The sequence below is a fragment of the Miniopterus natalensis genome, chromosome 5, assembly GCF_054644295.1.
Source record: "Miniopterus natalensis isolate mMinNat1 chromosome 5, mMinNat1.hap1, whole genome shotgun sequence".
In the NCBI taxonomy this organism is placed as follows: domain Eukaryota; kingdom Metazoa; phylum Chordata; class Mammalia; order Chiroptera; family Miniopteridae; genus Miniopterus; species Miniopterus natalensis.
In genome coordinates, this window is record NC_142085.1 from 89,070,230 (window position 1) to 89,086,384 (window position 16,155).

At 46.5% G+C, this 16,155-nt stretch overlaps 1 protein-coding gene across 1 annotated transcript in view; it reads left to right on the forward strand.

Moving 5' to 3' along the window:
* Positions 1-16,155, forward strand: part of PACRG (parkin coregulated) — a 285,139-nt gene that overhangs the window by 38,170 nt on the left and 230,814 nt on the right. Inside the window, exon 2 of the mRNA XM_087817736.1 lies at positions 12,818-12,952. Coding sequence (XP_087673862.1) covers positions 12,818-12,952 — 135 coding nt within the window. The remainder of the gene's footprint in view (positions 1-12,817; positions 12,953-16,155) is intronic.

Consider the following 16,155-nt stretch of genomic DNA (forward strand, 5'->3'; position numbering starts at 1 on the left):
GCCGGGTGGGAGGACACCATGGCTGACCTCAGGACCAGCTACCATGACGAATGTGCCCCTGCCCTGGTGCCAGCCGATCAGTGGAGACTATGACCCTGAAAGGACTCACCTGGAAAGCCGATGAATAGTCTATTGAGATCTTCCCCTGGGACCTCCCCTAAAATCCCCACCCTTGAAAGGCCCCCGCCCCTTCTTTCCAGGCCATTTTTCTCTGAAGCACCTGAGTCTTCCCCCTCCCCTTCCCCCAGATGCGAATATCCTCGCTTGCTTTCTCCTAAGCTCCAAGGGCCCTTATTTTGTCTCTAACTTGTTTCCTGAGCCCACACAGCCCAGCTGGCTCACTTTTTCCAGAGCTCACTTACCTCTGGGGCTTTCTAAATAAATACCTGCTTGGGGGGGGGGCGGGGGGGAGAAAAAGAAAAGAAAACTTGGAACAATTTTCAGAATAATTGAACCTTAACTGAGCTTTCCTATAATCATTTTTATAATATTTCTGTTAAGCAGTTGTTAGTTCCTATAACACTTGGTAACAGTATTGATGAAAATGTAAATATCTTTTATTTGGTTTTATAGCAGAACTGTGTTGCTACATCTTTTGCAAGGGTTACCATAAAAATCCATAATCATGTTGATTTTCAAGGTGTAAGTTACACTAAGGAGCATAATTTTCTTTATAGAGATAAAAGGAATGTCTGCTGTCTCAAATTATCCTTGGTGAAGTTACAGGGCGAGGTGGTTTGTTGTTGTTTGTGAGTGTGTGTGTTTTTTGTAGAGAGTATATTTATTTAAGAGACCTGAGGTGAGAAAAGGACCATATTATTTAAGTAACGGGATGGAGACTTGAGTCTATAGCACATGGTACAACCTGACACAGCAGGTCTTGAATTCCCTTTTTTTCTTTTTAAATAGGATGTGGTTTCTTACATCATATTATACTTAGCTATTTGAAAGTTAAATAGATTCATTTCAAATCATAGGAACATCCTACACCAATTTACATGAACTACTTTATCTTTCAATATGTCATCAGATAGTAATTTAAGCTTGTATCTCTCTCTGCACACAAAATCAGCGTATAACATTGATTGCCCACCATTTCCCAATATCGATGTACTGATATTAGGACCGGATCTCAAACACCAGGCAATTCTTCTGTTTTATCTGCATAAAGAGATTCTGTTTTTATATGATTTTTTTTAAAGCAGTAAAGCATATCTAAATGATATTTAAGTGTTTTTTAGATCTAACATTATTGTAAAAAATGTTTACTTGTTTCCTTTGTATAATGTTGGCATGAACTAAATATTCCTGAATTGACAATGGTGGTGTTACCACAGGGACTGGGGTCAAAAAAACATATGTATCTTATTAAAATTAAATAATTCACACAGGCACGCTCCTAGCCTTTACGGGTGCTTGTGCAGTTTTCTCTAGTCCAAGTTTCAGTATCCTAACGGAGGGTGCTGTTGTTTTGTAGCATGTCAAATAATTTTCTCCCTTCTAATTTTCTCCTACTTAGCCATCCCATCTGTAGTTAACTCTCTTCATCTCTCCTCACATATCAATCTCCCTGGCTCACTGACCACCTGTACAGTGTATACCCCTTTCCCCAGAACCTCGCGAACACGGTTTTCCCCCTGCACAGAATTCATTCCACATTCTTAAGTAGGCTGACGGTATAAATTGCTTTTGGAAGAGACGTTTGCACATTAAAATGTCTCTAAGAGTCATCTTATCTAGATCCATGTTGATCCCGCTATGTGTCAACTGACAACCTAAAGCCAGAAGAGATCTGGATACGCCTTTTAAATTATTTTGCACTTCTAAAATAATGGAGTTACATTTGACTAGATAGCTCTAATATAGTGACAAGATTTATCACTTCTAAAAGCCCAGTCTTAATTATTATTGTATTTTGTCCAGGAAAATTTTGCAAAGGAGAAATGGGCAGCTCAGGGCCTGAGGTGGCTCGAGGTCATGGTGAAGCGCCTAGGGTTCGGGCGGGAGGGACTGCGCCGGCCGGAGAGGGGCGGCCTGAGAGGCGCGGGCTTGGAGCTGCAGTTGCGGGGGGCTGCAGTTCTCCTAGGAACCTCGGCGTAGCTGCCGGCCAGCCAGGATGCCAGCCGAGGTCACTGAAGGTTAAGGAAGCGGAGAGGCCGGGCTGCTGGTCTGATCACCAGCGTGGGAGCCGAGATCTTGTAGCACAGGCCGGAGGCGGCGCCCCACGGCCAGGCTCGGCGACGAGAATGGGTCTGCAGAGGACAAGCCGCGGGCCGGGGAGGCAGTGGCCTTGGGGGGCGCGGGCTCGCAGTCGGGCAGGGCGGCAGGGGAAGCACCCCGAGATGGCCGAGGGCAGGGCCACGCGGCCCGCAGAGCGGGGGCAGGCCGCACGCAGCCACTGTGGGCGCTCCCTCTGGGCTGGGAGGCGCAGCAACAGGGTCTGAGCTGGCACCTTGACCCGGGCAGACAGCGCACTATGGGGGTGCATCTTCACCCCTCCTCCTCCCCGCACGTTCCTAACATTCCCTTTTGGTCCAGTGAACCGTGGTGGGAGCCCTGGGGGAAAAGCCCGGACGGATGAAGCTGCAAGGGAGCACAGCTTGTTACGTTACCTCCCCATGGAGTGGTCACGTGTGTGGTGTGTGTGTGTGTGTGTGTGTGTGTGTGTGTGTGTGTGACAATCCGTACGTCTTGGGACAGTGCCTTCTTCCTTTGCATGCCCACTAGAGTTCAGGAGTTAAAACCAGGGCATTTGACATCTCTGGAAATTGTATGAATTTTCAAAGCGCTGTAATTTAGGGGGAGCCAGTAGACTGAAGGAACGGCAGAACTTTTTTTTTTTTACCGATATAAATATATTTTTTTATTGTACACAGTTCTAAAAATTGTTTTCCATTCAATAGCTGGCTCTTTCTGGAGAATACCTGTTCACATCGTTAGACACAAGGATTTTGAAATTTTCTATTAAAATATTCATGATATGTAAAATGCGAACCGTAATAGTCTCTTCACACAGACAAAAATAACATTTTCGCTCTAATTATTCAGCAAGAAACAACTCTGGTACAAGACAAAGAAGGTACATGTTTAGATGTAAACTGCTCGCCAGCTGTAGGCATTAAGCGGGCGAGAGGCCTCGGGCACCTCTGAACTCTTCCCCCCCCCCCCCCCCCCCAGCTCGCTCACAGGCACCTCAGTGTACGTGTGACTGTGTTGGCCCAGCTGCCTCGGTCCCTTGGTCCCTTCTGCAGGACAGAGGCTGAACCGTGTGGTCGAAATTGAAATCTCCACGACTCCCGGGAGACAAGTTGGTAGCAAGAGCCACGCCCGGGCACTGAAATCCGTGGCCTTTTCCTACATTTAACTGCGAGAGGAGCACAGCTCTCGAGTAAACTTTTTTAGCCTTCACCTGTCGAGTTCTCTTTTGTATCACGGATTACTGCATCTAATTTTGTTGGGAAAGACTGTCAATCTTTTTTCTTTGCCTGCAGCAGAGGATTTAAAGGAGCACCAGCACCTACCTAGTACTTTCAACAAAACAACTGAAAGGAAACTGTAGACCAGCCATTCTTCCAGAACTGCTTTAGACTATGGGGACAACATTTTGAAATAAAACCTCAGATCCACACGTGCTCCATGTTAGTTATAAATCTAAAATGAAGTGACCATAAATTACTTACAAATCCCCGAGGCCGGCTTCGGTCACGCACGCGGCACCGCGGAGCCTCTGTGAGCCCAGTCATTGGCGGCCGGCCTGAAGGAAGCCCCGCAGCTTTGAAGCTGAGGCCACTGCGGAGGTGACGGAGCCGAGAAAGATGAGCCTTGACGCGCAGACCGGGTGTGTTTCCAGGAGTGAAACAAGGAGTCTGTGTGCCCTGCGGGCCCTCTCAGCTCCACCGTGGGCGAAGCCTCGGATGATAACCTGTCCTAATATTTGCTGGATGAACGGGCACACATGCGAGGGTCCAGAGGTGTGGGGAGGGCGTCGGAGGTGGGCCGGTTAAAAATTAATCTGACACGTGGGGAAGCCGAGGCCCTGGAGGGCCCGACCGCCTGCCCCGTCCTAGGGCAGCTCCCCGGCCCCTGCCCCAGCTCCTGGGTTGATGAGTCTCCGCGACCCGGCATAATTTATCGTAGGGTAGAGAAAGTGAGTCTAGCACTGAAGCCCTCTAACTTTTTAAATCGAAATATTATCATTTTACTCCATGTGACTCTCTTCATGTACCTTTCTCATTCTTTCTATCTGAAAAACTAAAGTTATTAGGGTCTTTAAAAAAATAATGACAATGCTAATTTAAGTGTAACTTGTTACGATACCCACAATACTAACTTTAGCGTTTGTTTATGCTAATCATGTTTGAACTAGCCTCTGCAAGCACTCTAGGCTCATTTACTTCATTTTAAGTATCACAGGAGCCTTAGATTTTAGCAAAATTTTCCCACTTATACAAATGAATTTCAAAGTAAAAAATGTGGGTTTCAATGTGAGAGGTTTTGCATAGAGAGGAAATACACATTTGGTCTCATTGGTAATGTATTTGTGGCTATAAATTTGTGATACTAATTGTTAGTAATTTAGACCTAAGAAAGATATAGAAAATGCAGGCAAATTAATTCTGATTTAATAATTAATAACTGCAAAGGTTATAAATAGACAAGCCTATGGTACGGCAATTACATTCTCCGATAATTATTTCTAATGAATATTGACATAATTTGGGTTCATAGGGAATTACAATTTATTTACACCTGGTTTGACTGAAAGGTGTCAGTCCTTTGCAAGGCTAAATAACGTTTCCTAGTGAAAAGGAACAGTGCCGTAGAAGCCGTGTCCTGTCTTCCAGTGCGCAGAATTCTGTATCTCTCTGTGGCATTTACCACGTTTCACTTCTGTAGAAGATCATGGGGTCTCCTCCCCTCTTCTAAAGGATGTCTATCTTGAGGGTAAGACACTTGAGTTACCCTTGTGTCTCCTGGAACACCAAGCCTAGTGCCTTGGAAATATGATATATTCATTACATTTTCAATGCATAGATGATGTAGGTAGGACCTGTTTTTGAACCTATTTCTTAACTCTGTTTCTGAGAAATATTTCTGTTTATATGTCCATAGGTTCTTAAATTCACACTTGTAAATTTCTAACACTGAAAAACATATACTTTATTTTTTCTGGCCCTTTTAGATAAGCATATTAGTTATAAATATGTCTTCTATTCCGAAATCCATCTGGTACCGTAAGTGATTAAGTAGTTTGTGGATTCAGGTATTGTGCCTGCCGACGTCCTTTTATTTGCCCATTTCCAGCTACCCTCGCCTCTACTTGACAGTTACCCCTTGCTGGCCTCCCAGACCTCGACGCCCACAGGCCGGGCGGCTCCCCGAGAGTGTATGTGGCTGTGCTTTCCATCCCGCTTGTCTCTTGATGCGCCGTAGGCGGCCTTCTCCCCATCCTGCCGTGCTGGCCGTCTAATTTCCAGAGGCCTTTCAGTTCTCTTCGTAACTGCCTCTGTGTAGAGTTTAAAAAAACGCGTCCCTGGCCTTCAGTGATTTCCCGGGCTCCGTCCCGTCCCCACTTTCCTACCATCTTGGCTGTTCTTTCTATCCCCCCATAGAACCCACTTGCTATTCATTCTCCAGGGAATCGCTCAGGTTCTCCGACTCCCTTTGGAAAATTGACCAATTTCCACAGATTTAACCCACCGTTTCTCTTACAAACTTCATCAACAGCCTAGACTCCCCCTCCCGGCCCCCGCCGAATAATCTCCATGCAGATTGTGGTTTAACTGTCAAGTCTAATTGTTTGCCCCGCAGGCATTTCAAGCCCAGCCTGAAGAGGGTAGGGTTAAGGCGGCTTAGGAAAGGCCCCGAGGAGAGAGGAGATGTGTGCTGAGCCCTGAAGGCGACCAGGGGTACTCAGGAGAGAAAGGAGTGCAGGCGTGAGGGAGAAAGACAAGTTGATGGGATAGCAAAGCCAGGGAGCCCAGAGGGAGCAGGGCAGGCCTGAGATCTGCGGGTGTTCGGGCATGAACAGGGCTGGGGTGCCTGTGTAGGAAGGACTGGAGAGGTCACAGCCGGCTTGCAAACGTCTCTGTGTATCGTGTCAGTGGGAAATCATTTATGGGTCTTAAGTAGATGAGAGATATGATTTAATTAGTGTATTAGAATATTCATTGTGCAGTCGACAGAGGAATGGTCTAGAGAAGATAAAGCTGGAGGCAAAAAGACAAGGGGACTTTCCTACGAATAATTTAAAACCTTTAAACACTAAATAAACAAACATGGAAAACAGAGACGGTGAGATATTTGCCATAAATGCAACCAGTGGTTAGTATCTCGGTATAAAAAGGTCATAGAAATTGATATTAATTTGGAAAGGACATAAACACACATTCACAAGTGGTACGCACATGGCGTTTGTAAAAAGACGTTCACGCGCCCTTGTTAAACATGGTAACCCAAAGTGAACGGCAGCCAGATGCTATGGACTGAACGTTTGTGTTCTCCCAAAGCTCACGAACTGAAGTTCCAGCTCCCAGTGTGATGGTATTTGGAGGTGACCTTTGGGGCGTGATTTGGCTTATGAGATGACTCCATGAGTCTGGGGCCTCTGTGATAGAATTAGTGCCCTGGTAAGAAGGGGAAGAGAGACCAGAGGCCCCTCTCTGCCGGGGAAGGTCACGGCGAGAAGGCAGTGTCTGCAGCCAGCAGGAGGGTCTCCCCGGAACCCGACCGCGCTGGCACCTTGGTCTCACGTAAATTCCTGTTGTGTACGTCACCTAGCCTATGGTATTTTGTTTTAGCAGCCCAGGTAGACTAATATAGAAGACCTGTTTTCCTACTTAATTAGCAAATAACTTTATCAAGCATCATAAAATATTAATAAAGTTTGACCTTGTTATCTCATATTGGGGACTCTGCAGGAAATAATATAAAATAGGAAAAATGCAATATGCCTGCCCTGCAGGTGTGGCTCGGTTGGTTGGGTGTCGTCCCCATGCACCAAAAGGTTGCAGGTTTGATTCCCAGTCAGAGAAATATCTGGGTTAAGGGGCTCAGTCCTTGGGATGGGGGGAGGGTATGCAGGAGGCAGCCAATTGATGTTCCAATCTCACATTGATGTTTCTCTCTCCCTCTCCCTCTCCCTCCCTCTCTCTCTCAAATGCAATAAAAATATTTAAAGAAAAATGCCATATGCCTGAGATGTTTCTAATAATGTCATTACAAGAGCCAAAAAAATTGCAAATAATATAAATTCCAAATATAATTGCAAACGGTTGGTGAAATACTGTCTAGCCATGAAAAATGAAATCTTGTTACTGATAGCAACATCAAAACACAAAATGGAAAAACATGGTATTTATATATATATATATATATATATATATGTTTTTGGAAAGTTTAGAAGGGAGAGCACAAAATTATTAATAGGTGCTAGAATGATCAGTGACTTAATAAGATGTTCCTCCATTCTGCAGTTTATTGTTTGTATAACCTAAACAGATTATCTGCATCTCTGCAGCCTGAAGCCTGTTTCATCCCTGCCTCCAGCTCTCCTCATTCCATCAGCTGTGTGCCTTAGCTATGTCCTGTTTAGATTTTGGCCCAAACCCAGTCCTCTAATACAGTGACAGAAGTCATTTCCTACAGAGTTAGAGGGATTGTGGTCAACTTGTTGCCAGCATTGGGGTTCTTAGGTTCCCCAAGACAGAAATCGAGAGGAAACCCCAGAGAAATTTCCAGACAGATTTTTTTGAGCTTATGCTGGAGCACAGGGGAGGAAGCACAGAGAAAAGGGAGGTTTTCTGAAATGGCTCGGGGGCTGCTTGGCTGCTTTCCTAGGCTGGGGACAAGGTGGGCTTTTTGAAAAGGCAGGGGTTGTGGACTTTTCTATGTCAGGGTCCGGTGACTTCCTTTCCCAGCTGTTGCCCGGTATGTTCTCGGGCCTTCGCTGTGGGAACAAGACGACAGACTGCTCATTACGGCCACCCCAGGGAGGTCGTGTAGAGGTGAGTGGAGCATGTGAGTCAAGTTTAAGCAGCACTTAGAAGGAGATAAATTCGGCTACCTCTGCGTGTTTGAGCGGGGAGTGGAGGGGTGGTGACATTTTTGCGGTCAGCTTATCCCGTGTTCCTTCTGACCACCTGGTCTTCACTTGGCTTCCCGACCACCTGGTATTTTCCATCCCCAGGCCCAAGTCCCTTTGCTGTCTCAAAATCCCCTTCCTGCTGGGTCCTAATTCTATGATTTCTGCCAGGCTATTGAACGTCCCTAAGCTCAGAGTTCCTTCTCTGTTTTATTGAAACCAATAATTGTAAAACAACAAACACAGTATCGGCAGATTTTGTTATTATTTTTGAGCCCCCTTCCCCCAATTTAAGGCCTTTGCCATCTCATGCTTGGACCACTGCAGTAAAGTTCAGGCGGATCATCCTGACTCCATGTTTTCCTGACTTCAGGCCATCCTGCTAGATCTTGGTGGACTAATCCTCCTGAAATAGGGTCACCCACATCACTGGGAAGTTTTCTCTGCCACTCACTGTTACCCGTAGGGCCTGACTTTTAAGGACTCGACAGTAATCTATGTGTATTGAATATTTATGCACATAAATATTCATATGAGCTCTTGTTATCTTTTCTGGCTGTTACTAACAAGAACATTGCTATCATTATGTTTTGTTATATCATTAAATTGTTATATTGTTAAAGCTTCTTGTAAGAGCTACCTGGTTGTACGAGCTCACTTTTGTTAATGCTGAGCTGCCGCCCCATCTGCCATTACGGTCAGGTTTGCTTAGTGTAATATTTTGCAAGCAATTTCCTGGCCACTTGGTGACCTTAGGAGTCGCAACGGTGCCGATGCAGTAAAACAATTACGATCAGCAAGTGGGGCAGACGCTGAATTATAACAGCTCTTACTCGGAAGGGAAGCCTAGGCTGATGCAGCCCATCTGCCTGTCCCGGGTCCCAGGCCCGCGGCAGCTCAGAGCCAGCGCCACTCTCGCTCACCGGAGGCTTAACCAATGTGTTTTCGTGAACCCAAGTTTCAGGTGGAAACTGATGAAAACAGGAAACGAATGTGTCTGCGTTTCACCGTTTCAGTCTTAGGGAGCTGGCTAAACGGAACGATTAGAATGACGCGCGATAGGTTTCCCACCTGAAGAAAAGGGGTTTGTTTGTTTGGTGTTTACTGTTTGTTTGTAGCAGCTTCAGCGATGCTCAAAATAAAACGACTGAAAAGGAAACTTTCAAACTATATGATGATGAATTCCCGAGAGCCTTAAATTCCCTCCTGCTGATTATTACGAGTGCTGTGGCCGTGCGGCGGAGACCAGGCTCTCAGTCCTGCATCCGTTAGGGTGCATTCAGCAGACGCGGGCGTGGAGGGCGCTGGCCACCCGGGCTTGCTCCCAAGTGCACCGGGTTTTATTAAAGGCATCCTGCTGCAACGTCCCCTCTTCCTAATTGGTTTAGGGATGCCCCCCCCAGGCGGATCCTAATTGCATTTTCCCACAAATCTAGTTTGACTTATGGTTCCTTATTTGCTCTGTATTATTTATAATAATAAATTGGAGTAAAATTCATAGGACATTAAATGCAACTTCCAGCAGTTCTACAAACCTGGGGCTTACATAAGGATTCTTAGCAGTCCTTCTGCTTGTGCTCAGTCGTTTACTCAAGCTGCAGCCTTCTGTATGTTTTCCAGTAATATTGTCTTTATTACATCTCCGGAGGTCGGCTATCTTTCACTGGATTTTTAGAATTACTTGGAACGTTGGAATGGATTACGTGTAGAATATTTAAAAAAAGTAGTGTGTCCTCCTGTAAAGTTTAAGTGGATACATTTGTATTTGGAACAGAAAAAAATGTATTATCTAGAGCTATAGTGACAGAGCATCCGCATAAGATTAGGTAACGTCCCTGTTGCACTAACAGGTCCTCACCTGTTAAGTGTGAACGTTCTCTAGAACAACTTAGGAAAATCCCATGGGCTTCTTAATGAGAAATGTGTTCATTCCTTGGAAAGTTTGGACAATTAGAGTGTTGAGTTCAGAAGGTTGGAGTGTATTTAGGAAAAAGGAAGAAGAAATTGATCAGAAGATAATACAAAGAACGGGAGAAATCTGGATCATGTCGAGCAAATTTTAGGGCAGTTCAATAAGTGGGAGGCTCGCTGTTGACCACATAAATAATAATTGAGCATCTAGAAAATATCAGAAGGATGGTTAGCAGGTGATGAGCAGATGGAAGATCTCAATAATGGTTGTACCTGAAGATTTTAAATGAGGGATCGGGCCTTTCATCTCTATTAGAGCATCAAGGGGCCCCCAACACCCACAGTGTCCGTGGAGATCGCATGGGCGGGGCTGGGCCCGCAGGAATGACAGGCTCCCCCCCTTCCCGCCGGGGTGCTGGCAGAGGAAGCCTGCTGGAGGCGTCAGGAACTTCATTGCCGCCCAGCAGTAAGGAGGCCCCTCTGTGCGTGGGGAGCAGGAGCCCGGCTCTCCTCCCTCTCGGGGGCCTGTCAGCGGAGGCCCGAGTGCTGCTGCAGCCCCACCTTCACGCAGCATTAAGGAGGAGCCCCCTCCGCAGGGGTCAGCCGAACCGGCCAGGGTACCAGGGCCTCAACAGCAAACTGGCAGTAACGAGGTGGCACCCTCCCCGAATCTCTGCCCAAGAGATGTCAGATTAAACCGGCTAAAGCAGAGGGTTTAAGACCCAGAGTCTCAGAATACACCAACACCCATGTTTCAACTGAAAATCAACCGTCCCACCAGGAATCAGGAAGGTCACAAAGCAAATGAGAAAAGACAGCCGATTGATGCCACTCCCTCCTCAGTCCCTGGCAACCACCCTTCTCCTCTCCGTGTCTGAGAGTTGCACTCTTTCAGTTTCTACTCTAAGTGAGATCATACGGTATTTGTCGTTTTGTCCGACTTAGTTCACTTAGCATAATACCTCTAGGTCCGTTCGTGTTGCTGTAGATGGAGTCCCTCCTTTTTCATGACTGAATAATATTCCACTGTATAGATACATTTTCTTTATTCGTAAAAAGGTTAATTAAAAAAACAATAAAATAACATATCTTCTGACCAGTAATCAGTACTATAGAGATAACAATTCTATACACACACGCACACGCACACGCACACACACGCGCCCCTGCCCTGTAACTTCCTGCACGTCAGCGCGCGTGCTGCTTTAACTCGGCTTCGTACAGTGTGTTCTGCCACGTCCGGGGGCATTAAAATGGCGGCATGACGGTAGATGGCAACTTCTTAAAAATGTCACGTCTTGGCAAAATGCAAGTTGCCAGTTCTCTCTCAGGTCCCCAAGATTTACTGGCCCACGCGCTGCAGCAGCCCGGGAATCAAAGCCGCCCGCTTTCTCCGTGCCGGCGGAGCTGAGAACATCCTCCTTTGTGTGCGGCGCCCAACGCGGAGCCCTGCGCGGGGCAGTTGTCGTGCACAAGTGGCTACTTATCTGTTAGATGAACTTAGCTGGACATGGTGGCTAATAACTCTAATAGCAGGAGAACCTTCAAACCGTGAATAAGGAAGAAGAAACCTTGTTGCCCCACCGCCCAGGGTCACCTCCGTTACTACGTGACGCTGAGCTGGAGATTCACCTTCAACAGGCGCCTGCGCGTCACCTCCCTCTGCAGCTCCCCTCCGTCAGTCACCTCAGCGAGATATTTCTTAATATCCTCTCGGCTCCTGGTGTCAGCCTTACATGGACGTTAGATACAATGGGCTCACCATGATCTGGCAGACTTCTTATAGTACATATGTTTTATGTATTTCTTTGTTAAAATTAAAGGTTTTCATGGAAATATTAAAAATTGACATAACTTCAAATATTAAGGTATAACATAAACGATTGGCCCTCTTGTTCATATTAAGAATTAATGATATAATCATGTTTTTATTAAACTAATAAGTGATTAGTATTTACCTTTTTTTCAAGCAGGGAAAGGTGGGTTTGGACCGTATGAAAGGAACTCTGTGGAAGGGCCACAAATTTCTGAAGAGTTCACTAATCACCTTGAGTTCTGTAACCCAATGAATTAGCTCATACGTAAAAAATGCACATTTAAAAGATGTGCTCAATGTGAACAACTCAGTATAAAATATTCTTTCATAAACATCTCAATTTGGGGGATGAAACGGCCTCATGTAATCTATTCTAATGCTACTTTCTCATGAATTCATATTAGCAGATATGTGCTATGCACATAGTAGGCTGCTGTTTTCCTTCTTAAACTCTGTCATTTATCACTCGTAAATTTTGCAGTTTTGTTCATATATTTTTTAATATTTTTAAAATTTATCTTTATTGTTGAAAGTATTGCAGATGCCCCCTTTCAGCCCTACCCCCCCCCCATTTATCCTACCGTGTTAAGCATGTAGAAAGATTTAAAGGAGATATTTTAAATGCATTACTTAAGTATTCCACCGAGTAAATCAGACCAAGATTAGAATTTGCAATTAGGAAACTTGAAGTTTAGACACTCTGAACTTAGATACCTTCATTTAAAAATTTTTAAACAAACGTTCAGGCTTTTCTACCTTAAAAAGCGATATTTTGAAGCGACATTTTCTAGGAATACTTTCTAAAGTAGTTTGAAATAAAGTAACACTTCACCGTGATTATAAAATAATTTTCTTCTCCAAGTGTCTGTATTAGTGAGATGCTTGTCCATTATTAGTGATTTGGTCTCTCTTGTCCAGAATATTTCATGCAAAATCAGTCCGTCTACTGTGCCTGTCTTAGTTTTTAGCCTTTTAAAACTCTGATCCCTGCTCTGTTTTCTTTGCAGGTGAGAGGCCCTCCTGCCGCAGGAGCATTTAAAGAGAGACCAACCAAGCCCACAGCGTTCCGGAAATTTTATGAGCGAGGAGACTTCCCCATTGCCCTGGAGCACGACTCGAGAGGAAACAAAATAGCCTGGAAGGTAAGTCGGGGCCCCGCGGGAGAGCCGCCTGCGCCTGCTGCGGCCACAGCCCGAGGCCGCGCGGCCCGCCGGCAGGGCCAGTGAGCTGGCGCGACTGCCCGGCGACGGGAGGGCGGCCGGTGGGCGCTCGGGGGCCCCGCGTCGGCGTCCGCCTTGACGAGCAATTCAACGATAGCCTGCGACCAAGAGGATGACAGAGCTGCTGTGCCTTAGAGAATTGCCCGGTGCCCCATTCATCTCTATTTTTATGAGAACCTGGCAGCCCGGCCTGTCCCGAGCAGTCCATCAAATGATGGAGCTGGTGGTGGGACAGGAGAGCCACAGCCATTTATCTCCCCCAAAGTTCACCTTCCGGCGGGACGCCTCCAAACGGACGCTTTAACTACCCGAGTGGATAGGTCAGGGCCCTGGAAATGCGGGCGGAACGCGAAGGACACCGGCCCTCGGTGCTGCCCTCTCGCCGTCCGCAGCGCGTGTCACCCGCGCAGGGGCGGACACGCGTGCCCTGTTAGAGGGTGACCCCCGCCCCCGGAACCGTTGCAGCACCGACACTTTTTTGACAAAAGGTTAATTGGCTTCAAGATAAATGTATCGCCTAATGACTCCATCCTAGCGGCCGTTTCTCTCTCGAAGGCTGTTATTTCTCAAAGGATGTTATTTGTAAAAACGTGTCAGTCTCTTCCCCAGAGAAAGGCTGTTACATTTAATTTGAAAAAGGAATGCGGACCTCTCACCAGCTTCTGCCATTTAATTATTTTCGTTATCAGCCGCTTGGCTGCGGGCGACGCTGATCAGCCAAAAGGGCCCGGAGGCTGGGGACGGAGAAGGGGCGCCTGTGTAACCAGGTCGGGGCCCGAGCGTGAGAGGGCGTTTACCAAGTGTCGTTTGAATTAAGTGACTGACCGTCTCGCTAAAAAGTGCCGCGGCGGTGTCTGGATGTGAACGTAGCAATCGTTTGTAATTAGTAACCAACAGCTTGGTGTTAAAAGATAAAATAATCGCCCGGCCAGTGTGGCGCAGCGGTTGAGCATCGGCCGTGAACCAGGGGCTGTGGGTTTGAGTCCTGGTCGGGGCACGTGCCCGGGTTTCAGCCCAGCCTCCTTGGGGGACGTGTGGGAGGCAGCCGATGGATGACCCTCTCTCATCACTGATGTTTCTAGATCTCTCTCCCTCTCTCTCTTCCGCTCTCTGAAATCAGTAAAAACATATGTTTTTAAAAATATAAAATTATCAAGTTGAATTCATCAAAGTGTCTTGGAAAGAGTCATTGAAATGAACCTCTACCCTGTTTCATGGGAAAACTAAAAGAATTGTTTCCATTGTTTCTAGCGCGTCTGTAAATGTTTTCATGTAATTATCAAATATTTCTAAGCCTTGAGCGGACGTCTGGCATTCAGTCATCGAACTTAGAATTATTAGAAATTATTTGGCAGGAGAAATCTGAAGGGTCCTTGTTACTGAATTTTGTCGTAATTTCTTTAGGAAGATGAAGGGCGTTACTATCATGCTTGTAATCATCTCTGTTCAGATGTGAAATACGTTATGTGAGGATGTGCCCATTTTAGTCTTAGCAGAAGTACGTGTCCCAGCACTTCACTGTGACTTCGGGGGTTTGTTCACATTTGATTTGTCTTGTGGATTTTATGCTTGTCTGTCTATTTACCGTTCCACACAAGATAACACAGAGGAGTTTTTAAAAGCCTATTCCCTTTCTAGTAACAGAATATGCCATATTTCCTTATAAAAAGTGAGCGGCTTTGGTCTTTTAAGTAATTATAGCACCTAAAAATCATATCAATAAAAATAATTTATGGATTCTTTGACCCCTTCAAATAATCTTATGAGTAACTTTTAGAAATGTCAAGAGACTAGAAAAAATTCATCTTGAAAATAGCACATGGTGAATCATTTCTCTCCATCTCTGCTAATCCTGCTGTCAGGAGGGATATAAACTGCTTTTCTTTTGCAGTCACGTTAATTCCTTTAAGCCACCACTGCCCGTGGCACCGACTCAGCAACCTGAGCGCCAGGGCAGGGAGGCGATTCACCTGCCGCCTCCAGTGGAATAATCGCGGGGATTTGAAGGGACGTCTTACCCCGGGACCCGCAGACTTCCGCTCTTTTCCAGCTCTGCTAAGCACAGTTCAAGTGCACTATTTTAATACTGAAAATAAAACATTAAAATGATTAAGCGTAGGCTTAATATCCATACCTATTCCTTGGCTCGGGCACTGTGGGCACCATCTGGCACTTGGTAGGCAGGCGCCTGGGACTCTTCCTTGGGGTGCAGCGTTCCTAAGGAGGGGGCCATGGATATTGATGGAAGCGGGGGTCCCCCACCACTGGCACAAAAGCAAACAAACCCAGGCCCTGCACTGTCCTCCCCCGTGTGTGGACAGTGGGCCACCTGGTCAGGCAAACGTCTCACCTTCGTGTCACTGAAGGCTCCTGAGTAGCTGTGCTGCCCCAAGAAAACACGGGTCCCCTACTCCACACTCGTGTGACACCCCAGGACACCAGGGAGCTTGCGAGTGCCTGCCATGGTGGGCTCGACTAAGGCGTGAGGAGGCCCATTTCCTTTACCAGGACCGCAGGCGGCCTGTGAGCCTGAGGTACTCAGGGGTCACTGCTCTGAACCCTGCCAGGCTCCTCCCCTCTGCGGAGCTGGCAGAGGCTCCCTGCCCAGGGCGTCAGATCCCCCTTCTTGCTCAGGATTAGCTGGCCGATCACCATCGTATTAGAAATCACCATATAGTCTTGAAATAACAAGGCTCTATGGTTGTGTCTTATAAACAACCTAATGAGGTCCGAGATAGAGGTGAGACGTAGAGATGGGTAAGTGTCTATGCACCTTTAGGTGTCTCAGCCCAAGTCCCGAGCTGACATCACAGTTTGGTGCCCACAGAAATGGCCATTTGTTCCGTATGCCCACGGCAGGGCAGACCCAAGGCCGCAGCCTGTGTGGTTTTGTTTGTTTCTCGTGGCATCTCTGAGGATCAGAGCGGCGGCGGATCCACTCTCCACCCTGGTGGAAGTGCTCCATCCACATCTGTGCTGATGCATCATGACCGGCCATATGTGGCCATTAAGCCCTTGCAATGTGCCCAGCGAGACCGAGGGCTGAAATTTTAATTTTAATTAATTTTAATTTAAATGGCCACATGGTCACCATATTAGACAGCGCTGCTCTAGATTAAGATAAT